Source organism: Diorhabda sublineata, chromosome X (assembly GCF_026230105.1).
Source record: "Diorhabda sublineata isolate icDioSubl1.1 chromosome X, icDioSubl1.1, whole genome shotgun sequence".
Classification (NCBI taxonomy): domain Eukaryota; kingdom Metazoa; phylum Arthropoda; class Insecta; order Coleoptera; family Chrysomelidae; genus Diorhabda; species Diorhabda sublineata.
The window spans coordinates 28,431,605-28,455,780 of NC_079485.1; the positions used below are offsets into that span (position 1 = coordinate 28,431,605).

Sequence of the window (24,176 nt, forward strand, 5' to 3'; positions counted from 1 at the left end):
AGGGTTGGATAGGCCAAAAACCCCGTGTATTGAAGATCACATAGCTGTATCATAAGATTTTTTTCAATAAGCGTCGTCAATGAAAATTAGAAATTTTGTTGTATTTCCATTGCAAGAATCTCTTCCAAATTTCACCTAAATACGATTGTAGGTTTTTCCATTTAGTAAGAGACTCCAAATTGTGTGTTCTTATTAGTTAAATTTATCTGCAACATGCAGTGTGCAGTCTATTGTGAATTCTAGCGTGATAATGGAAAATTTGGAAAAGTCACGTAAATGCCACAAAATCAGTCTTTTAACAGCTAATGAGAAAAAAATCAATATTTAATTGTTTTTACAGACAAATTTATGCGAAAGTACTGAAGACACAGTGGAATTAGTTAGTAGTATACTTGGTGTTAAGAAATCTACGATTTACATCGTTATTAAAGAAGAGAAAAAACCAAAATTTCAAATAGAAATTCATTTGAAAGTACATGAGGTCTTCTTTAGAAAAGAATTTCTGACAGCAGGCAAAAATCTTGCCACGATTCGAGATGATAAGGATTACCCTGAACTGAATCGAAGCACATCATGGTAACCTTTAAGCAAAAATAGGTTTTTGCTGGAAAAAGCATTCCAGAAAGTCTACTTTAATAAAAAAAAATGATATTGTAATATGAATGAAACATGGAAGTTCGGCAAAATGAAACAGTAAAAGTCGAAGATGGGTTTTTATAAATAATTTAGCAATCATTTAAATTTGTTATCAAAAAAGGAGCGCAGATAATAGTAAACATCGGTAGTTTAAACGGTTTTGTTAAAGGTGGTTTATTGACTTTCAAATCTACTTTTTCCGACGACTACCATGAAGACATAAATAATAAAGAATGGTTCGAACAAATTATAGATATTCTGTCGTCAATCAACTCAACATATAGTATCGATAATCGTTCAATTTAAATTTTCGAACATTACGTTACCCTTCTCGGGGAAATATTCCTCACAGCTCGTAAATCTAGATCATGGAGTCGTCTTCGAACTGTAGATTTTTATACAACACGGTGAAATGTACCCTGAAAGTGATCACTTGGAGATGAAGCTGGTGTGTTTAGTGTTTATAGACTTATCACACCAAATAACGATCCTTTCTTGATAGTTGTCAATTATTCGCACAACAGATGATCTAGGAATGGCCCAGATTTCCTACATCTAACAGCAGTGTGCTCTCCATCATGTAAAGCAGTAATTCTTGCTCGATTGCATGGAGAAAGGTCACGTCATACAAAAATTAAAAAAGTATAATTTCCACTGAAAATTCTGTAAATATCAATATTTGTTAATACGAATACCAAGGATTGAATTTATTGTATTATTTGTTAAAACTAATTGCCATGATTTCCAAGTAGCATTTCAATAAATGGTTTAAGTTGGTATTTATCGAAAGTTAAAATTTTTCGTTTATCCGAGCAAGAACAAATTGAGATTTAAATTATATTAGGATATCGTGACACGCGTGGAAGTAAACAGGAAATGTTTAATATCCTTCATAATATCTTTTAAAGCTACAAATACTTATGACACAGTAACTAACCTACATTAAAAGTTATTTATGTTAAGGTTTGTCTATGACAATCTGACAACTAGATTTGAGTTAGAGGATGGATTGATTATTCAAGACTGTAGTCTCAAAGAAGTTATAGCAAGCATCCAAGACTTCTTCAGGTTAAACCCACAGTTTATCCGAAGGTTTCCGTTATTAACTTCACACCTGGAACGTCAAACAGATTAATTTAAATGAAACCAAATAAGTTTCCCCTTGTGCTGTCCTAACAGGAAATCTAATAACAAGATGTTGGTATAAAAGTTTAACCAAACTGATACCATAAAAGATTTATTCAAGTCGGGGTGTAGAGGAGCTGGATTAAGTGAAAACAAATATTTAGATGTTTGTGTCATGTTTACACTTGGGTAATAGATCCAGGGAACATTTCATATTGATAATTTTATATAATAAATTCCATCTATACAAAGTAAGATTCAAGAATTGTCAGACGATGATAAACGTGAAGGGATTTAAAAAAGCTTTTTGGGTTTTCGTTGCTACGCTTCTGAAACGAAAATATACGTTAACGAAATCGATAATTTAAACGAAACATAAATTCCACGTACACGAAACAAATAGTAGAATTTATGTACAATGTAGTGGAAATATTCAGTTATATTTATTACGAATGCATGGACTTAATCGTCCTAGTCTCATGTTTGAAAAAATGCAACATGAATTTAGTGAATTTTTATCATTGAATCTCCTTTTAACCCGAGATATCTAGTGGTTTTCAATATACTTCTTTATTACCTGATACTTGTTCAAGTCACGTTAATTAAGATTTGTAAACCTAGAGCTTTCTTGGCTACTAGAGTGCAAATGCACACGAATTTCTAGCCTTTAATTTGTAACTAGAAGCGTAGCGTGGAGTAACGGCCCTTTTCTTTCGTTCCAATAGATCTATCCAACCAAACATGCTTTTACACGTATTGTATGAAGGGAAAACGCTTACTCATAGCTATTAATTTTTGTTATTCCGTTAATCTAACGGTAGCGGGCTTTGAACTTTATTGAAACGGCTTCGCAATCGAACTAAAGAGGGTTCACTTCAGACAAATATATACACTCGCGAGCAAAACAAAAACAACAAAAAATTTAACACGAAATTGTATTTAGTGAAATGATATTAAATATTAAGTATGTTTCTTGATTTCACAGTCAAACAATATGTTATTTATGATCGGTAACCACCCTTTTTATGCTTGTTTACAATAGTGCTAATTAGGGGTAACTGACCTTTATATAATGTTATCTATCTGGCCCACCCCTATCGACTAGCCATCAAACGCCACATCTACGTTAACAACAAACGAGAACTTCACCTGAAATAGACATAACAAGTGATAAATTTGTTCAAGCGGTTACCCTATCAGTACGTTGTTTCCAGAGCTCGGAAAAACACGAGGAATGGCTTTGAGTAGTTTGACAGTGAGAAGAAGACTTAATGCAGCTAAAAAAGCCAGCTACTGGCTCCCAGCTCACCGAGGAGCTCATCTATGATTTGCCAAAGAACATGTTAATTGGACTCTGGAGCAATGGGGTTGCGTTCTCTTCTCAGACGAAAGGAGAATGTGACTGTATGTTAGCGTGCAACTTGAGTCGATTCTTTTGCTCACCAGTGTATATTTTTAAATTTGTAATCAAAGTGTGTGTGTGTGTGAAAGTGATCAAAATAATTTGGTGAAGTCTGAGGGTATCTCGTTCAAATAGGTCATGGACGAAGCCATTTCTAGTTACGCCACTGACTTTAATGTATGTTCTACACGTACCAACTCTCACTTTATAAAGCTAAGCAACTGACTCAAAGATGGAAATTGTGAGTGGATTATAAAAATATGTAATCCAGTTTTTCAATTAGAAACTGTTAATTTTTTGTTTTAATCGAATTTCAATGTATTCAGGATATGATTCAAAATATGATCATTTATTAAATTATTAATCATATTTCTATCCAAACCGTCAACAGAATTGTGTTTCGAAGCAGGATTTATAATTTTTAGTTGCCATAATGACGAAAATTATTTTTTTTGACGACGACCCTTCTTAAAGTTGTTCGTTCTGTATTCATTTACATACCGAAAGTTACGTTTTGAGTGTTCCAAAGTGACTGCCAAACACTTTCGGGGCGCTCTGGAGTGATTCTAGCAACTTCAATATTGACAGTTGACAGTTTCACTTCGATGATTTTGCATAACCTTAAATTTTTAATTTTCTGAAATTATTTGTTTTATCCGAAGCTTTGTCTAAATTATCATTATCAATGTAGTGTTTGAAGTTAGTCTTCAGATCATTGGCCAGCTGAACTGGGATTTCAGGATGATTCTTTGTGGCTTTTTTGCATGACGATCTGTAGATTCGTTTCCAGCGATGCCAGTGTGCGATGGAAGCCAGATGTGTTATATCAAGAGCAATAAGAGTTTGGTAGATGTCGTGAATGTTTTGGACTATTGGATGGTCGGTGAATATGGTTGTAATAAACTGTATGGATGAAAGTACATATGGCGATATGTTTATTGGGAGGAGAGATAAATTTGAAAGCTTGAAAGATACTGTATAATTCACCAGTGAAAACACTACACGTCGAAGGTAAACGGAAAGAACTTATGAGTTCGTGATTTGAAGTGACTGCGCAACCCACACCGGATTCAGCTTTGGAGGTATCCGTATAGAGAATTAGGTTTCGAAATTGCACTACAAGTTTTTTCCGAAAACTTTTATTACATAATTGACGTAATGAGAGAATATTGAATTTTTGTCTTGTTATAGCCACAAACAGATTTTAACATTTTGTGAGCGTCTTTGACATTTTTTTAGAAATATATGTTTTATGAGAGACACCACGTGTTCTCACTATAGCTATAGTAGCAGAGTGTATGAGACATACTAGTTGAAACAGATGCAGCGTAAGTAATTGCAGCTATAACAATTAATTCACCTCATAGCTAATTACGATGTGATTAGATCATTTCGAAAATTAATTTTCGGTATACGGTGCTTTACATTCCTATTTGATGGTCATAAAGTAATAAGATGGTCCGCTTGATATATCTACCGTGTATAACCGAATTCAACCTACAACATCACGAACTCATAAAACAAATAATCATATTTTTTTTCTAAATTTATGATTGTTTGACAAAATATCTTTACGGCGATTGGGGTTGTGGCGTCATTACTGATGTTAATTAATTTTTACCCAGCTTATACTTTAACGACCTTTTGTAGTTAAAATTGTATTAATCACTTTTTTCGCTTGAATGGATAATTAAGCTGCAGTTTGAAATTTCGTAAAAAATGAAGTTTTTAAGCGCCTGACAAAAATTACCGAATTTTCGGGTAGATTCTAATACATGTGATTCGAATTCGAAGACTACATCTTAGAAACTATGGACACCAATCAGCTTAAACCAAGTTCTTATGTTATCATAGTGCGTTTAGGAAAATTTTTACGTTGCCCTCGCATAATCACATGTAAAAATATACCATGAACATCGGTTTGCAAATGTCTCTCAGTGATAACTATATTTCAAGATTGTTATTTAAATAATATATATTTTTGCAACATATTCATATATTTTAACTTAATTATAGCTAATTCATTTTATTGAAGTCTGTTCTTCAGGCTCTTGTGAGTAAACATTTTCCTTTAGATTGTTTTCCCTTTTTGCCGATACTTATTTCATATTCCTGGATTATCTGGACGATCCCTTATCCTACTTTGGAGCTGGCCCTCATAGGTTTTCAATGAAATTAAGGTCCAGTACAGGCTATTAAACACCTATTACTTCTAGAAATTCTTTAGCCATTTTAGTGTTTTGAGAAGATACATAAAGATAAAAATTACAAAATCATGTATATTATCACCGTTAAGCCTTTCAATCCTTTGGATTATGGCGCTTTAAAATCTTTTTTTGAGGTGGATTATTCCTCGTTTTCTAATTTTTGTTTTCTTTATAGTTTATCGTTTGTTTTGGCTGCTTTTGTTATTATTTTTCATGCCTTTCGGTTCTGGCTTTATTGTCCTCCAGTTCTTTATATCAAGTGCTCTTATGTCTTCTCCTATTTCGTTAATCGGCCTGCCCCTTCTCCTTGGCCACAATGGGATCCATTGAGTTATTCTTTTGATCATTTCAGTTTGGTTTTTTTCTCATTATATGCTCATCCCAGTTGAGTCTTTGTGCTTTTATGTATCTCACAATATTTTTTCCTTCTCCAGCTCTTTTTTTATTTCTTCGTTTTTCTTTGCTCTCCTTTCTCCCTCCTGTATTGTATTTGAACCTGTTATGGTTCTCATTATCTTTCTTTCGGTTCTTATGAGTTCTTCTTCTTCCCTTTTGTTGATTACTGTTGTTTCCATCGCATACGTGATTACTGGTCTTATTAGGGTTTTATACATTTTTATTTTTGTTCATTCTATTATCATCATTATATCATTCTATATCATTATTTTCATAGATTTTGTTTTTTCTGCATTTATTTCCAGTCCGTAATTGCTTGCTTCTTCTAATTTGTTGATCGCCTTTATTAATTATATACATATCTATAATTTACAACCAGTATATATCTCAGTTTTGATTCCCAGAAGCAATATGTTTGTACTCTAAATACTTCTATACTTATAACAGAAAAGGCAATCGATATTTACGTTTCTTTTGGTATTAGGAGTCTTCTTTTCAAATAGGTAAATTACAGTTATAGAAAATAACCTTTCAAATATTTTTCCAATATTACAATTTTCAAATCTGTTTCCAAGAAACCTCTATTTTTTGTATATAAAAATTGGAGTAACTGAAAATCAATCGAAACTCCGAAATTAAACGAGTTGTGCCATTAAAAAGGTCACCAATCGATTCAGAAGGACATTTTTATCTAGTTCTGTGAAAATATCTCTTTGAAAAATGGTAAAATTATGAAAATAATATGCTGTTTTTTTCACTTTTCATGAAAATTGAATGGAAATTTCGTTTTCTCGAGGTGAATGTTGAATTATTAAGGTACGAGGTACATTCAAAAAGTAAGTTTTCTTCTTTGTAATTACGTAACAGATCTCTAACATATCAATTACATAATCAAAACATGGTAGAAGTGGTATTAAAGGAAAACTTTTCCTTCCTGGTTCAAGATTCGATCGGCGATAGAGTTTTTTTGTGCCCAAAGCATCGCGTGAAACGACGTGTCTTCCAAAACAAGAAGTGTGGAATGCTTACTGCAAGTGTGCACTCCACCATGACAAAGCTCGTCCAGATACGACTGGTTGTTTTGAGGGAATTTCGCTGCGAGTTGTTTGATAATCCACCCTACAGCCCTGATCTTGCCCGTAGAGATTTTCTTGCTCCTCAAGAAATTCCTGATCTCCGTTGAGAGTTTTGGCAACAACGAAGAGGTCTATCAAACGCTGGTTCCGTTCACAAGTGGCAGAGGGATAAAAAAGTATCTTAATTCTAGTAGTAACTATGTTGAACAATAGCTAAACATTGCTATAGTTGTTGTCAAAAGTTCGTAAAAGTGAATTATTTCTTTTTTGAAGGAAAACTCAATTTCTCAATATTGATACAAATGAAATGATTTACTTGTATATCACGCAGATCAAAACAAAGCTAATATTTAGTTAATATTCTTTGAGAGTGTCAGAATTTGGGGATGTTGAATTATGAAGAGAATAGAAAATAAAATAGTGTTTATCAGAAAATAATACTAATGAAAATTTCATATTTTATTAAAAAGTAGGATTAATTTTGATTCAATCATTAATTGTAAATATTGAAATATATCAAATATAGTTAGAACAAGTGACAATATTTAGACGTGATCGTACAAGGCAAGGCAAATGAATCAGCGCTAAACAGAAAATTGCTGGGAAGTGAAGAAATAATGAAAAACATCGAAACAAACGTATATGAATCAATACTTCGACCAGTTCTTACACATGTACTTACAAACTCACCCAAAACCAAAATTTAAGCGGCAAAAATGGAGTACTCACTAAGAATCAGAGGTCTCATAAGAAAAGAGCGAATAAGAAACGAAACAATGCGAGAAGATTTGAACTTATAATTGAAAAACAACAGCTTAGATGGTTTGGATACTTTTAGAGAATGGAGAGCAATGGAACGGAAACAGGATTTGGAAAGTTAGAAAAATGGAGAAAAGGTAACGAGGATACACAAAGACGATAACTGAAAACTTAAGAGAAGTAAGAATAACATGTATAGAGGATATGAAAAAGGATAGGAATAAGCAAGATTGGTAGAAATTTGTGCAAGACCCACAAACCCGATATCCACAACGAGATATACGGGTTTATGATTATACATTTATGATATTGAAAGTATATTTGAAAATAATATCGTGAAAAAAGAAATAATATGAAGAAACATTTTTTTGACACAATATTGTATTATTTGATTGATTTAAATGTGAATAATATCGATAAATACTTCTCTGTGCTCTTTAAATATATTACAAAGAAATATTTAATATTTCTACTGAACTTATAAATAAATGTTATTTTCTTCTATAATAGATTTGAATGAAAATCTTTTTTATTCATTACCAAGAAACATAAAAGATATTATGTTAGATAGTGATAGACACTTTGACCTATTCGTCTATTGTATACCCCGGACTGTTCACCAGTCAGGTAGCAACGTCTTTGCAAAGTGAACTACCTATCTTGGGGCTATGTGGATTACTTTTGGCTTTAAAAAGATTAAATGTAAGTACCGAGGTCTTTGTTCATGTATTGTTTCGAACTCACAAATGAGGTGTGTCTTTTGGTCCCTTACAAGAGCGACAAGAGCTGTCAGAATGGTAGTTTACCTGATAGTGTCCAGAAAGCATACCAGTAACTCTCCTTAACTCACCTTTTTTCAATGAAAAGACCTTTTCAGACCAATTGGTGGAATAGAAAAGAAATATTTTCGATGATTCTGATTTCTTCTCGTTTTCCCACTTGATGGCTTTTAGGAAAACCTATAAAAAGTTGTGGCTCTATAGAAGGAATTGCCCCACCTTTTTTCGCCCAACTTTGGCTCAATGTTACAAGAGTGAGCAAGACTGCTCTGTTATCTGATAGGATGAATATCTTTGAATGCTTTGAAAGCTTATGTTTCCACCTGGAAAATGGAAGGTTCCGAGTTCATTGGGATAACAAGCTTGGTTCCTGGGGTATATATAGCAAGATATTATATTGATGTTTACATCGTTGCTAGATCTTTCGTTTTTATGGGAATATGATAAATTAGTGTTCCAAACCATTCAGGGATGGTACAAAATGTATTGGAATGTTTTAAAAACATGGCTTGTACTCAAATAAACAAGCTACGTTATGAGCATACGGTTTATTTTATAATTTATAAATTTCTTGATTTTCTTCTTATTGGAATGTAATTATTTTTTTTCAGTTATTGTAGGTTACAGTTAAATGATTTGAAAATATCTTCTACTGCAGCGCTTATTAAATTGAACTAAATTATTTAATTATGATGTTAGATAATCCAAATAACTAAATATATTCAATATATAGATATTTATTGTTGATTTCGAAAAAACATACGATGTATAATTTGAATGATAACAATGATATTTTTTCCGGAAAAACGTACGTTCTGACAACAATGTAAATATCATCATAATACACTGAATTTATGTGTTGAAGAAAGTTAATGTGAGTCAGTTTCTATATTTCAAACAAATTAATTCTAATTAAAAGTATAAAAGATTGATATTTTAAAACATTTTGACTTCATAATATTTATATTGATTCGATTTACATTTAATAACCATCAGTCTTCGAGAGGATCTATTTCGAACAAAACTTTAAAACGATATAATATTACATTCACCTATTGTATTTCAAAAATAAGAGACGTTTGTTTTGAACCCGGACGTTTAAACCCTCCAACACATCAAAAATCATAAAAATCTTGCAAACCGTTTTCTCTATAAAAAATAATGAGAATCTGTTTCTCAGATAAACTAGCTATGAATAGTTGAAATTATGACGTAACTTTATGAATTTGACAAGGTTACTGTTTTTGTTTTTCTTTTAAATATAATTTGAGACACTTTATGTAAAACGAATTTTAATAAAAACCATGTAAATGAAAATTATAGTGATTATCAATGGCTCCAGGAAAGATTAGAATGCTTCGCGTAAACCTACTCATGATTAGTCATTTATTTATTTTATGTGTATTTATAGCGAATTTCATCATAATATGGAAAATGACAAATATAATAAATCATAAATGTCATATACAGATAATTTCAATGAATACTATTCACTCTATATAAATCCGTAGTGGACACATCTATAAAAATTGTTATTTTTACATCGGAAATTGTATATATCAAATTCTATTTCTTGGATGATGTCATCCAGTTCTACGACACCGACAAGAAGACTCAAATAGAGGCTATTGGACTTCAACTTATTGTGTCCACTATTTTTCCAAAATATATCAAAAGAACAGCCAAAAGTGACAGCTGTACAGGCAGTCTTAAAACATCGATATCCAGATCTATGAAAGTTCAAATTTATAATCCATTTTGTGACACACCCTGACATACGCCCTGGTAATGACGAATACAACAGTAACAGGAAATCTAGGAGAGAAAAATACTAAGAAGAAAACACTTTTCAATTGGTCAAAGATCAGCGCGTTTATAAAGACAATGGCAGACAAACGAGTTGTTTGGAAGATACCAGAGGGTAAGAGAAAAGAGGTAAACCAAAAAAACGGCGGAGGGAAATAGTGGAAGACTTCCTTAAAGAGAAAAATATCCAGAAATATACTGTAGTAGTATAAACAAATTGCTAAAATTTAAATTACTACATTTCAAGTCCACAAAAGCACCATCAGTCGATTTAGCTTTTATAATCAAATACTGTGTTCTTCATAAAAAAATTTATATAAAAAAGATAAACGAAAGTTTCTTTTTTACTTTTACCTGTACTTGAACAGTCACTGTTAAAAAACTGGTAGTTACTATTGTTTGTTAGAAAAGAAATAAATGAAAATTCATAATTTTTGTAGGTTTTTTCCCAAAATTTGTTAATTATCACTCACATAGTTCTTTTTTTGTAAACAACTGGACGCTGTTTTGTAAAACTAAACTAATTTTAAGAAATTACAACATCAAAAATGAAATTTTTCAATATTAAAAATGGAAGTTTCAATTAATTTAAATTTAAAGCAATATTACTAGGTTAGAGTAAGTACTTTCTAAAAATCTTGATTATTTGTTAAGGTTTTTAGATTAGTGATCATTGCAATCGAATGGTTAAACTGATTCTAAAATATGGATTATCTCGTGGCACACTTTACGTGTTTTAAAAAAGCTTACCATTCAAAATAACCTTTTGATTTTTTGTACTTCGGAACTTATTTCAATTAAAAATTAATTAATTTATCACATCGATGATCTTTTATCTTTGAACAAACTTTCATTTTTGGTTTCGTCTACCAATTCTTTGATAAGTAAATTCAATCAAACTAAATCGAGTTAAAAGAAAAAACAAACAAAAGAAATACAAATTAGTTTTTAATTAACTTCATTCTACACATGTTTAACAATTTCAAATATAAAATGTGTTTTTGTAAATTTCCAACTAGTTCTTTATAATATCGTTAAGAAACTTGAGTAATGAATTTGAGGTTGAGGTGAACTGCCTTCTGAATTTTAAATTGTTGTATATAATTATGTCTATACCCTTATGAGAGCAATAGCAATTCCAAAAATAGATATTTGTAACAATGTAATGCAGAGAATTTGTTTGGAAAAAATATTAACAAGTAAACTATATATAAAAATATTGATTAAGTCGAATTTAATTCCGATAAAACATATTAAATGGATATAAATGGTGTAATGTATTAAATTTTATCTTTTGATAACTCATTAAATTATTTATATTATTTTTTTAATAATCTATGGTTTATTTGTATGTTTATGTAATATTTGAAATATAATAATGTACGCAACTATTGAATATAAACAAGTTAATATAGGTACCTACCTTTTCGGTTCAGTGAAATAAAAAAAAAAATGTGTAAGCAGAATAAAAAGCACAGTCTACGATAAACGGGAACTACTCCGAACCGAACGAAATCAACACAGGAGAGGAGAGCGAGAACCGAGAATTGAGAGCCTGCTGCAGTCGCGCCTGCTGGCCGCACGTCTTGCTAGTTACCGGCGTCCGGTCGATAACAGTAAACAGTCAGTGAGCGAGCGAGTTCACTTACAGTGTGAACAACTGAACTTGCTGCAGCTATGATTTGGGTTTTATCATTGATGGTGTTGACGTTATTTCTTATCACAAGACGTTAGTTGCTCTCTGCAGATACAAATCTATCTTACGTCAATTGTAATTACATATTTTTCTAAAACATGTTAAGTACTTATCACGAACGAGATTACGAGATTTTATATACATATAGGTAATTAAATAATACTTAACGCGATAAGTACTGCAATAACAGTCTTACTTTTAAATACTTATTTCAAACAAAATTACCTAAATTATTTACACTTGGCTCCCTCGAGCATATCAAATTTATATCTGTTTTCCAACCTTGATGTCACGAGTTTTAGCCATCTTCAATTCGTAATTACTAAAACTCAACCAAATATATATATATATATATATATATATATATATATATATATATATATATATATATTCTTATTTCCTATATTTCTTATAGTTTCTTATTTTACTATTGGGAACGTGGTAATGAAACGCCAAAATGAACTAACTTTAATATATTTTCCGAGCTTTCGAATACTTATGTATTCATCGTCTGAGACTGAAATAATGGTTAAATATAATATAAGAAAGATGTATAAATGTATTAAAATGATTTACGAAATTTTTACTTACAATAATTTGTTAATTATATTTTTTAATATTTTATTTGACCATTATTTCAGTCCCAGACGATGAATAATACATAAGTATTCGAGAGTTCGGAAAATATATTAAAGTTAGTCCCTAGATCCCTACTATTTACCTCTGAAATAATTTCGAAAATATATTCTGCTGTTCTTTTAAGGAGAAAACAACAACATTCCTGTCTAATGCCTCGACGAATATTGAATTATATCCCCTCTGAAGAGCGTCGATATTAGCATCCCCAAAGGCTCGCAGTTGCAAGTGGGGGTAGTAGCGTACAAGTCTACAACTTTAGAAAATTGCCTTGGAGTGTGCTCAAAAGTGTAAAGAAGAGAAAAACCACAGACACAAATATTAATAGTACATACATTCTCAAGAAGAACCACAGTTCTAGTATAGAAAATAATAATCACACATCACCAATTTTTAAAACATTCTGAAGTGAGATAAAAGCAATTCGATTGAATTTGATCCAGCAAAGATCCAGGCTGCTGTTTTTGCAAAGGGAGTCTGGGTAGAAAAAGATTTTCGTGGTTGAAAAACCTTCGAGATTGGTTACTGAAGATGATTGCCAACCTTCATTATAATGAAACAGGCACTGGAAGGAGTCTGCCACTGCGGCTCAGGATTTGACCCTGTCTGGACATAAAATATCACCATCGCTTGTTGGGTGTTAAGACAGGGAGCAATATGTTTTGCCATAGTCACGTGGCCCAATTAGCTAAGGCAGCTTCACCAAACTTTGGAGCCCTCTTTAAGACCGAAAAGATATATACTCTGCACCAGATTTGTCTATCTTTGGAGTATTGCTCGCACATTTGGACCTCGACACCAGAAGAGGTTTAGTAGAGAATGCAAAATAAAGATGTAGGGGACAAAATCTCTTTCCATATTCTCTCGAAACTTCAGAGCATTACACCTGGGAGTCTATAATATACAAGATAAAGATTTTTGACAGTTAAAGTCATTCCATATCGTTAAATTTTTGAAAGGAGTGTAATTAATAGATCAGTTATAAGCACTGAAAGTTGAAAAGTTATAAATAGGGGTCTTCATTGAATAGAACCTCTCTTTTAAAAGAGGGAAACCATGGACACAGGTGAACACACAAATAAAAGTAGCTTCTGGTTCTTCTCATCGCTCAAATCTGCATAAAGTTTTAGAATTTTCAAGTGGTCCTATTCTTGTGTTACATCTGTGATCAGACGTGGGTGACCTGTCACTTCTACCAATGATGTATTCTTCAGTTACCACACATAGAAGGGAACTACAATTTAAGAACGGATCTGAACGTCTGCGTTGAGATGCTGTAACTAGAACTCTGCTGCTAGTTCGTCTTTTCCTTCCGATAAGGGGTTCACCCTTAATATTAATTTTTGTCCTGACCAAAAGCTCTTGCATCAACGGATCTGCTCAGATTTCCTAGATAGGTTAGAAAAAAATCTGCTTTGAAAGAGACCCGATTTGAGTCGATGGAAGCGGTAAAGCATAAAACGGCAAAGCTCCTAAAGGCACTCACCAAAGAAGACTTCTAGCACTACTTCGATATTGAAGGGGAGCATTATAATGTAGAATAATTTTTATAATAAAACACGTTTTCGAAACGAGTCTCGTTATTTAATAGCCAGACATCGTATGTATTATTCCTTATCCAATGCAAGATGCAGTATATCTCAATCACAAGCATGCACAGGAATTCTTGATTTTTAATGTGCTGTTACTTTGGAATTAACACAAAAGACAAAAGGGTGAGTTTTGGTTGGTGGTAGGTATGATGCTATTGCTAGAGGTTTGCATAATGACTCATAATGTCCGAGATTTGTTATAACAATTTACCTTGCAAGAAATTGTATGCAATCGTCGTCTCCTTTCATGTTAACCCTTAACAAATTCTTCCACCTGGAAGATTCTCAATTTTTCAGTTCAATTTGATAAAATCTAGTTATGAATGATTTTTTGACTGGATTATTTGAAAATCAAACAAATCACTTTAAGGAAAAACACCCAATTTATCATACTTCCAATATTTTGTTCCAGAAAATGTTTCCCTTAAATTTTATTTAGAGTATGTATTGATTTTTGTGTATAGAAACAAATCTGTTCATTTTTGTGGAAATATTTGCAGAAAACTTGTTTCCTAGAATAAAATTACCTTTTGAATCGATTGACGGTGGGTGTTATTCAATTTTTCCATTATAGGAAAAGCTTAGAATTTTTTTGTAATTGGTCTTCGCTCCATAAAAACAAATCTACCTCCCTTAAATCGATTTCAAAAACAGGAGTTTGGGCACAATATTGAAGTCTAGCTAGTCTAGCACTCGCATTTATTTAATTAGTAGATTTTCATAGTGTCCAGAATACAAGAAATGTACTATAGTACCAAATAAAATAAAAGTTTTAAGCATTTTCTAAGCAGTCTCATAATAAAAAAATGCAAAAAATCGTAATCCTCGTAGATTAAGAAAGGTCATCAAGTTTCTAGATATATAAATTTGGATTTTCTACTTATATAATAATCAATAGACGTGATATTTATCGTTGTGAACACAAGACACTAGGTTTAGAAGAAGATGCAACGTTCAGACGTAGAGGACGAAATTTCTATCCATATTCTGTTATGTGCTAGCTTAGCAAATCCCCTTGTCTTTCCTTGTTTGTATGTTATATATATTATATTATTTTTCTTAATTGTTTCTAGATTTTTCTTGGTTTGTATTGTTGTTTTGTTCTTATTGTTTCCGTTGCGTAGTTATTTATTGTATTACATTGTTAGAAAATATCTTATCCATCTATGATAGAGGATATCTTATTTGAAGGCCTTTTAGAAGCTCAAATGCATGAATTTCGTAAAGGTCGTTAAAAATTTGCTGTTGTACCAGAAAACATCGAAGATGTGCGTAAATTGATATTGCAAGATCGTCATGTGACAAACCATGAAATTGAGGCGTACTTGGGCAGTAGTTCCACTCGCATACATTCAATATTGCTGTCAAATTGATTTGTTCGCATTGGATACCGCATAATTTGACAATCGCTGAAAAAAGAGCTCGCGTCGATTGGTGGAAAGAAATTGGTGGATGAAAAAATTCAGTCGATGAATCATGGATCTATGCATATGAAACCGAAAATAAAGAACAATCTATGGGTCTTTCAAGACGAGCAAAACCCAAAAAAGCTGCTCACGCATGAAGCACTTCGAAGCAAATGGTCGCCTGTTTTTTCGAAATAATTAGACATATCGCCACGGTTCCATTAGAGCAACGTAGAACGGTTATTTCTAAATGGTACACCAGTTTTTGTTTGCCAGAAAAGTTCCAAATAACCGTATAGATTAGAAAGGGTAATTAAGTTTATAACTTTTCTAGTTTCTATTAATTAATAGGCTGTATGAAATGTAGAACTACTTAATGACATTATTATATTTATCCATGAATAATTAATGAATCCTTTGAACAAATCAATAGACGTGATATTTATCGTTGTATATCGACATATCCCTTGCACAGTTACAATGAAAATGATATTTACAGCTCGACGTCCGAATTCCCTATGATTCATCTAACTTCTGGTAAAAGCATTAAATATTTTTCATGCTGAATACTAAAAAATAATTATCAAGTATAAGAAAATTAATTTCTATTGTTAATATCTGATTCTATTTAAACTGATTAAACTGATTCTACTTTATCGAATATACGATCTATTAAAATTAACCAGAGTTAATAAATAACTATCAAAATTTGGAGAAGTTTTCCAACTCAGACCGCGAACGACAAAACTTTTCATGGAAATCAAACTGTTTACATTATTTTTCTCTAATTGTGTTAATTAAGATCAACTCATTATCTTTCTCATGTTTTTCTATATTCTACTTTCAATATTACCGATTTTAAGGTACTATACAATTAAGAAACAGATTATACAATGTAATGGAAGAGGATATTTTTTCACTTTAAAATGTGTTAATTTTAATGATAAGTTAATCCCAAGTGTAGCTAATGGTTAGATTTAATAATCATAGCAAATAAAATCGATTAATTGCAACAGAATTTGATTATACTAAAAAATGAGAAGAAAAAATAGGAAATTATGAGTGTTGTCCATAAAATGAAATTCCCAAGGAGCTGAGGACGCTGGGAACGTTATTAAGAGGTATTTAGCGAAACTGGCGTGTATCCTTCTTCTAGTTCCTGCCTACAACGTTAATTCTTATCTTGGTAGATGGAGCTACAATTTGATCACACCAGGTGCAAATTACACTCCATGATTCGCTTTTTGTGTGTTCCTCTGGTGGACATTAATCCCCAACTGTATGAGGTGTATTGGGAAAAGTGTTTGAGTGTGTGCAGAAAATTCAAAGACGGACGTACAGATTTGGATGGAATAACGTCTCCCATAGTGATTAGAGAGTTAGAGAAACTCATATCACAACCGGCGAAGAGTTGCAAGAAGAGGTTCTAAGCTATCAACGCGGTGCGGCGGCAAACTTCTAGGACTCATGTATGAAGAAGACGGTACACCAAATGCAAAAATCCATTTATCTAAGCGGCTACTTTTTGACTCAACTGACTAAGTAAATAAGAGTAAAAGGCCACTTTCACGGTTGTATTTGATTCCTTACAGTCCCAAAATATTGTAGCTATCACTACTTTTGTGCTATTCGTGCTTTAGCACGGGCTCTCCTTTCAAATGGAATCTGTTTGGGATCTCTGCTCATAGTAACCTAACCTAACCCGCAGACAATACATTGTGTCGGTTTTTTGGGATAATTTTCATTGACTTGGTCAAGTAACTGGCCTTGCCTAGAGATGACAGTAGTTGCTTGAAAAATACGCATATGCTTCAAGTTTGAAGACTCTACGTTGTTTAGTATTTGTTTGGCAGCCATCAATAGTGAACATCTTCAGTGAATTTGTGAAAATGGAAAAAATTGTTCGTCATTATGTGATATGATACTTTTATTTGGAAAGCCTTAGCTCAACCAATATAAAAGCTGAACTAGATTCTACTGTGGGTGAGACTGCTTGTACGTTATTAATATTAAAATTTTTGCGTCGTTTCATAACCATGGATGAAAGGTGAACCGGCTCCAAAGAAGGCAAAGACCGTTCCATCTGCTGGCAAGGTCATGGGGTCGATTCTTTGGGATACGTGGGGAAAAATTTTCATTAACTATCTTGAAAAATGAGAAAGTATGAACGACTAGTAGTAGTAGTAGAACGGCCGCATTTGGCTAAAGACAATGCACTAATTCACACATCCGTTATGGCAATGGCCAAAATTAAGGTTTTAATTGTTACCTCATGCTCCCTATTCGCCAGATTTAGCCCCCTCGGGTTATTTTCTGTTCCTAGACTAGAAAAAATAGCTTTGTGGACAAAGATTTTCCAACAATGAAGAGACGATGTCGGTGGTTGATGACTATTTTGATGATTTTGACTATTCTTCTTATAAAAAGAGAATCGATTATTGAACATCGCTACGAAAAGTTTATGAAGCTAAAAGGAGATTACGTTAAAAAAAAGTTTTTTCCAGAATTTTTCTTTGTTGGGACAGGTACTTCTGGGACCATCCTCGTAGAAGTCGAATGACAATTGATAGACTGGTAAAAATAGCGAAAGATAAATCTTCAATTATAACACGGACTAGAAGACGACCACGAAAGAGGTGGAGTGATAATATAAAGCCAGGATATGGAAAGTTGTCGAGGAAGGAATATATTATGGGAAAAAGACGGAGAATTTTTTTAATAAATAACATTTTAGTAGTTACTCAATGATCCAGAGAATGTAATTTTTGAAATACTCATTCTATTTAGGTATCAATAAATTAGAATTTCATTTTTAGATCTAGAAATACAACTTCCGTGGAACCCTTTTGGAAGACAGTTAATCATATCAGTCGCATAATTCAAATTAAAATATTCAACTTTATTTTATCTTTTCTTGATAGTAGTTATTTCGAATTTAATAAAAATAATTTAAATCGTTTATGGAGTTTTAATTTCCAGATATATATGCTCAAGCTATTAAGATAATAACGCTGACCTTGTTTAATTATCTTACATTCATATACTTACCTAGATATTTGAGTAGGTACAACTCATTTATTTTTTCACAAATAAAATGTTCTCCTTGATAAAAATAACCACAGTTTGCTTATACAACTCATTCTGAATGAATTATGTAATAAACACTCTATTCTACAGGAACCGTTTTCCTTTAGATTTTTTTTATTTAATTACTCATCCTAGTTATAGTCCGGGAGCCAGCAACAGAAAGTTCCTCTCAAGAGATAATTAGTAGAATGTATCAGAAAAACGGTCAGCTGGCTATATCATCTCGGTGGAAAAACCGTCAGTTGATACTTTGGAAATTATTACGTAGGAGTTAAACGGAAACATCTGCTGAATCAGCTGACCAAGTTTACCTCGACTTACTGCTAACTGATTTTTTTATTTATCACAGCAGTATATTAACAGTTAGCAAACAAATTTTCGGCTGGAAGGAAATGACTGAATTTCTTTTTTTGTCGTAGGTGTCTACTGCCTCTTATCCCACCCACCGAGCCGCAGATGACGTTCATTAGGCTTTATTACATAACTCTCTGATGCATTTCACCTTTCGAAAGGATATAATAAGCGAATTTTCACCTGGCTCCCAGACTATCAACTTACACGTACACAATAAACTATTTTAAGACATAAAAACCAACATTTTTATATTTTTCAGATTTTGATAATTTTACTACCCTTAAAACAAAATTACTACATCCAAAAATAATACAGGGTGATTGGTCAGTACCTCCTTTGTCCTTTGAGATATCAATTTGAAAATTTGAGGGATTATAGCCATCTTCACATTTTAAAATTATTTCCAAGGGTGTTCCAAAGTATTGCGCCATATCAAAATTATATTTTATTAAATAGAACATCCTATATTTCATTGCATAGGTATTTGGAATCAGCTTGACTGTTCTATTACAATAATATAAGATTGTGATGTGTTCTACGGGGTATTTGAAAAGTTATAACCAATTCCTCATAAAAATCAATAAAAAGTTCAATACCCTGTACAATGTACGAGAAATTATTCAATAATGAACATCTGCCAAAGCATTCGAATAGTAGTAAAAAATTCTAGAAAATTATTCATTTCGTTGATATTTTTTTTCGGTTTTTTCAAATGAATCACCCTGTATTTTATGTGAGTATCGAAAAGTATTACCAACACACTTTTTTATCAAACATTCCCCATACCTGGTTCTTGATATTTTGATTTTTCTGTTCTCTGGCAAATCGTAGACGTGCTGCTCAATGGATTGGGGTTGATTTGGGATCTTTTGCGCCCAATATTAGCTGCCTTTAGTCTTCTTTTGACCAGCCACTTAAACCCACTTCTTGCTTTTCCATGAGCTCTTGTTGGATTTTTTCTTCCGGAATCGCGTCTTCGATGAAAGTTATAAGACTCTGGAAACAACAGACTGACTCATGTTCAGCGCACTGGCCACTTCTTTGCTGATTCTGCCCTTCTCGCAGCGTTATCACTTGCTGAGTCCATTTTCAAGTAAAATTTTTATTTGTTGTTAACAGAGATGTGTTCGGTTGACGTTTGATTGCTAATTGATAGTGGTGTAGATAACATTTTATAAGGGTCAGTAACCTCTAATTACCACTATTGTAAAAAAAAACATAAAAAGGGTAGTTACCGATCATTGTAGGACTGTAATAGCAAGAAACATTACAATGTGTTATATCATTTTGAAGCTAATACTATCAAATTTACGATTTTACTTAAGAAACATACATGTCGCCGAGTCGATTTTTTCCTCTTATTATTATTATCTTACTATGCATGGCTCTGTGTTCTGTGGGACGAGAGGAATTGGAAACCATGATAGTATATCGATCAATTACCAAAATCATTATTGTTTGCATTTGGGATTATATTTATTTATATTTATATTATCTATTTATGACATAATGAATGACATAAAGATATTTTTATAATAGATATTTATGTAAATTAGATTTTCTGTGTAATTTCCTAAAATATTTAAAAACTTTATAAATTATTACTTATGATAGACACAGAGCCTTTCCTTAAAAACTGAATAAAGGGCATAAAGTATCAAATTTGATGGACACACGGTAAGCTGAACAGCCACATACGTGTGGTGTCACTGTGAAGCAATATGCGGGCTCACGTTTATGTGAAGAAGAGCCAGAATTTAACATAAAGGGGTTTATGTTTGGACCGCGAAGTTTAATTGAAATAATGCACTTGGATCGGATAGGGGATACAAGGGCAGCAGTTACGGAGAACGTATATTAGCCATACCCTCTCTACACAATCTGTATTACAAGGTGGTGAAGAAAAAATTGACGATTTGGAGCAATAATTGATCAGAAATACTCTATAGAATGGATGTAAGCTAGAATTGCTGGAACCATTGGTGAAATTCAGACTGAACATACTTTTTATACTACCCACCCCTACACCTACACTCACAATTACACTGTCTGACGCGCGTTTATATAACCAAGTTATCACCAGAAAGTGGAGGTAAAACCAGAGAGTGCAATTGTGAGTGTTGGTGTAGTGGTAGTGGTAATTTGTCAATAGCGGTGCTTCAAAAGACGTCTATAAGATCATGACAGGCGACGAATCATGGATCTAGACATAAGAACCCCAAACTAATTAACAAACGACTGTATTAGTCTTTGAAGACGAGCCAGATCCAACAAAAGTTGTTCACACACGAATCACTTCGAAGCAAATGGTCGTCGGTTTTTTCGGAATGTCACCACGGTTCCAATACAGCAACGTAGAACTGTCAATTCTGAATAGTACACTAGCATTTATTCTCCAAAAGTTATCCAAACAATGATGGAAAACAAACGCAGATGACGAATACGACAATTCGATCTCTCACACATCAGTTCAATCAAAAACGTTTTCGAACAATCAAAACATCAAATTGATGAGTCATCCACCACACAATCCTTGTTTGGCACCTAATGATTACTTCCTATTTCCGCAATTAAAAATAAATTGCGAGGTCAACGTTTTTCTCCACATGAAGAAGCGGTTAATGCGTTCAAATCACATGTTTTGGAGGTACTTCAATCGAATTTGAAAATATGCTTCGGGAATTGGTTCAAACGCATGCAAATGTATTGATCTCAATCAAGAATCTTTTGAAAACAGTAAAGCCATATCCAATTATTAATATATAATGATTAATTAGGATCCAAACCAATTAGGATGAAAAATATTTATCCGTTAATTGAAAGTTGTGTGGCTAAGAAATATTTTGTACTTTATTAGAATATGAAGAAATTTAACCTGAATCATTTACATCGAGATATTTCAATGAAATAGAAAACAAGCATCATTATGAATCAACTATTTTATGGTACTGCTTAATACACAGTTCGTAGAAAAATTAGCATTAATCAACGGTTGCTGATGTCATGCAATCTTTAGTTGTACTACAAGAATTCGTCATATTGAATGCTACAAAATTATTCCACCAAAAGATTGTACCAAATTCAAAATTGAAGAAAAGCAAAATCTTTTAAAATGAAAATGGCCCATAGAAAGTTATGATTAATTGGTTATTCCATGGCGTGAAGGGTAGTATAATTATCCTTTTTCAAATTAGCACTAAGATCGTGTATAATAGCGAACAAGTATTTGAATCAATCAAGTTATCTATTGATTTCACTAATAAAAGGTCTTTTATTGCTTGACTTTTCATTAAATTTTTTCTATACATTCTTTGTTTTACTCCAGAGTATGCATAGGTAATAGGGCGTTTCATATACAATTTAAAAAAAATGTATGTAGAAACAACCTTATTTCAAGGATTGTATTATTATGGGTTGTCGATAACGTAATTTCGGTTTTGTAGTATAAGATAAAACACTTTTTTTAACAAAGAATAGTTTTTAATCAATTATATATTTCCCATTTTCCTCAATGACCTTTTTCCATCTTTCTTTCATGATTCACGGGCTCATAAAATTTCTGGTCCTTTTCTGCAAAAAACTGAACCTGGTGCGGTTGAAGGTCATCGTCATTTGTGAAATTTCCTCATTCTACAAAATTCAAGCTTCAATAGATTCCCAAATATATGAGGCCTTGCATTATCATGGTCTTCTTCTTCTTCTTCCTACTCCATATTAGGCAGATTGCCAGTTTATTCTTCGCAGCATGCCTATTGCCTCAATTGATGGTAAGATTATCACTCCATCTTTTTCCCATACTTCTCCTCAGTGGTGAGTTGTCATTATCATGGTGGAACACTAAACCTTTCCGGTTTGAAAATTCTGACCATTTTTTTTGATAGCTTCATCCAGTTACATTAATTGTTGACAGTAACATCAGAATTGATCGTTTGGATCCTTGGAAGCAGCTCAAAAACTAGCAAACTGACACCACGAGCTTTTTTTGTTATTTTTCAACTTTCGACGTGGTTTGTGCTGGTTCATCGTGCTTGCTCCATGATCGTTTTCGAATTATGTTACTGTACAGGACCTATTTTTTATCATTAGTGATAATTATTTTCAAGAAAGGGTCGTTTTCATTTCGTTTACGGTGCATATCGCAAATATAGATTCTTTGTGTTAAATGAATTTCTTTCAATTCGTGAGGTACCCAAATATCAAGCTTCCTAGCTACTCAAAGACATTTTATTTGTTTTTCAATTGTTGTGTGCGATACATGTAGCATCTTCGCAACAGTTATATCACGATCCTCTTCAATTATAACTTTGATTTGGTCATTATCAACTCCAGAACGCTACTCATCTTTGAGGGAAAATTTTCCAGAATGGAATTTTTTATACCAATTTTGACACGTGCGCTCTGTTAAGTAATCAGCACATAAACTTCACATATTTCTTTGTGAGCCGAAACAGCTTTCTTTCCTTTACGAAAATAAAGAAGTAAAATATGCCGAAAATGTTCGATTTTGCACTCCATTTAAACAACCCCCAAATACTTTCTTCTAAAGTTACGTTAATTTGACCAGTATCACGTGACAAATGGCTAAGTACAGTATTAACATAAGTTATTAAAAAAATAAATCAAGGTTCTCTATCAGCAAAAAGCCTCCGGAAATGTGACAGTTTCAATTATCTACATTTCTTATTATAATGATATTTGGTGGAATGAATAAATTTGTGAAACGAATCGATGAATGGATATTCAATGGAGAATAACTAAATTTAGATATTCCTTCCAATCGATGATTACATAATTGTTGTTCATTTCTTGAAAATCTCATATCCAATTTTAGATTATTTTATTCAAGGAGAATTGTACGAGATAATAAGATAATGTTTTACAATATTTTATCAGAAGCTGTATCTATAACTGTAATTTACAATGTAAACATAACTAAACAGATCACACTTCAGTATTATATTTCCTAACAGAATATCTATGTACACACCCTGATATAATTTTCTACCTTGAAAAATCTACCAGTCCTTGTTATTTCTACCTATGATACGAGGATGGTCCCAAAAGTACCTGGCACCATAGAAAAGAACAAAAACTTTGGAATAAAATATATATATTTTTCAAAGTAATGTCGTTTTTGGCACCATACACCCAGAGATATTCAGTCTGATACCCTTTTTATAATAAGAATCGTCAAGCTTCTCAAAATAGCCATTAACTGC

At 32.5% G+C, this 24,176-nt stretch overlaps 1 protein-coding gene across 21 annotated transcripts in view; it reads right to left on the reverse strand.

Annotated features, from left to right (window-relative positions):
• The window catches only part of LOC130451280 (plasma membrane calcium-transporting ATPase 2), a 161,460-nt gene that overhangs the window by 63,727 nt on the left and 73,557 nt on the right, over positions 1 to 24,176 (reverse strand). For 3 of the 21 annotated variants that reach the window (XM_056790213.1, XM_056790207.1, XM_056790192.1), the window contains exon 1: positions 10,937 to 11,092. The exons of 7 other annotated variants lie outside the window; for them this stretch is intronic. In XM_056790213.1, the coding sequence (XP_056646191.1) occupies positions 10,937 to 10,939 (3 nt within the window). In that variant the 5' untranslated portion in view covers positions 10,940 to 11,092. Of the gene's footprint in view, positions 1 to 2,824; positions 2,911 to 8,451; positions 8,704 to 10,936; positions 11,093 to 11,609; positions 11,923 to 24,176 lie in introns of those variants that run through there. 11 more of the 21 variants (XM_056790205.1, XM_056790194.1, XM_056790206.1 and 8 more) reach the window with 10 other exon arrangements.